This window comes from Olea europaea, unplaced genomic scaffold (assembly GCF_002742605.1).
Source record: "Olea europaea var. sylvestris unplaced genomic scaffold, O_europaea_v1 scaffold35414, whole genome shotgun sequence".
Lineage (NCBI taxonomy): Eukaryota > Viridiplantae > Streptophyta > Magnoliopsida > Lamiales > Oleaceae > Olea > Olea europaea.
In genome coordinates this window covers 1-1,183 of record NW_019254570.1, presented here as the reverse complement: position 1 = coordinate 1,183, position 1,183 = coordinate 1, and the positions used below count along the sequence as shown (strand labels likewise).

The following is a 1,183-nucleotide window of genomic DNA, read 5'->3' as shown; positions in this document are numbered from 1 at the left end:
AATTCCAGTGGGAAGTTCCTTTCGGTTGATTAGAGCTATTTTTTCCAAAACTCCCAGTGCATCAGTAATTCTGCCTTTTGTATATAGGTATCTTGGAGACTCTGGTGCAAAACAGGATAAGAGAAGAACCAAGAAAGCTGGAATAGAAGACAAACCAAGTAGCCACCTCCAACCCAAGCTTGGAATGACAATCTGCAAGAACAATGACGGCTTCATGCATTTATTGAGGGAAATGACATTGTATGCTTGAAATACATTAGACATACCCATGAAAGTGAAGCCCCCAATATTGATCCAAGTGTCCAGAAAGTTGAAATAACTAGCAACCAAGCACCTCTATTAGAAGTCGAAATGAACTCCAGGAACCATGCTGGAAATACATGTACACCGCCCACACCAAATCCAAGAAAACAACGATACATAATCAGGGACATGTAAACTGGGGAAAAAGCACTTAATAGTCCAGATACTCCAATAACCATGACTGAACCTTGCATTGCCATCCTGCAAGGAGAAAGAGAACACACTTATCAGGGATAATGAAATCATGATATACGTTAGAAGGATAACACGAACAAAGACGATGTTAGAAAGATCTATCTGCAATCTCATACTTGAAGGAACATCACAATGTCATTTGCCCCAGAAGCATACGCGCCTGGAGATAAAGTACGTACTCAAAGCCCAAAACTTAAAAAAAGTTGCATCACTTCCATTACTCAGGTAGACTTGTCAACAATGTCCTGGTAATTGCAACATTACTCGCTCAGCCTCTACTGCTAAGAAGTTACATGTACCATTCCAAGAACTATATCAAGCGCTCACACAGCACATAATTAAGTACTTCGCTTATTGAATCACGACCCTTCGACTTCCTTAGCAAAACAAGTTGTTGCCAGCCACTTTGGTCATCTGGTTACTAGCAAAAATATGCTGGGGCTAAGTCCCCCATTTGACCACGGGCGTAGAAAAAAGTAGATAGAGAGGAGAGTTGATATATATGTAAAAAGTAAAATGTAGAAGGAAGGATATTGGTTTAAAAAAAGGCCTTAACCATATGTCACCACTTTTGGGTTATTTAAAGGCCATCGGTTTTTGTCCACATGCCTGACGGTTTCTAGTCACGTGCAACGAAGTTTCTGAGAGCCTTTAGATAAACGTTTTATCAATAATCTTGTCGAGT

General features: G+C 40.2%; 1 protein-coding gene across 1 annotated transcript; it reads right to left on the bottom strand.

Annotated features, from left to right (window-relative positions):
• Positions 1-51: 51 nt before the first annotated feature.
• LOC111386392 (organic cation/carnitine transporter 7-like) lies at positions 52-504 on the bottom strand (the record flags this gene model as incomplete). The annotated part of the gene is made up of 2 exons (XM_023010846.1): positions 52-192; positions 267-504. Coding segments are annotated over 2 exons (379 nt in total), but the record flags the coding sequence as incomplete, so codon positions are not given.
• Positions 505-1,183: the final 679 nt, after the last annotated feature.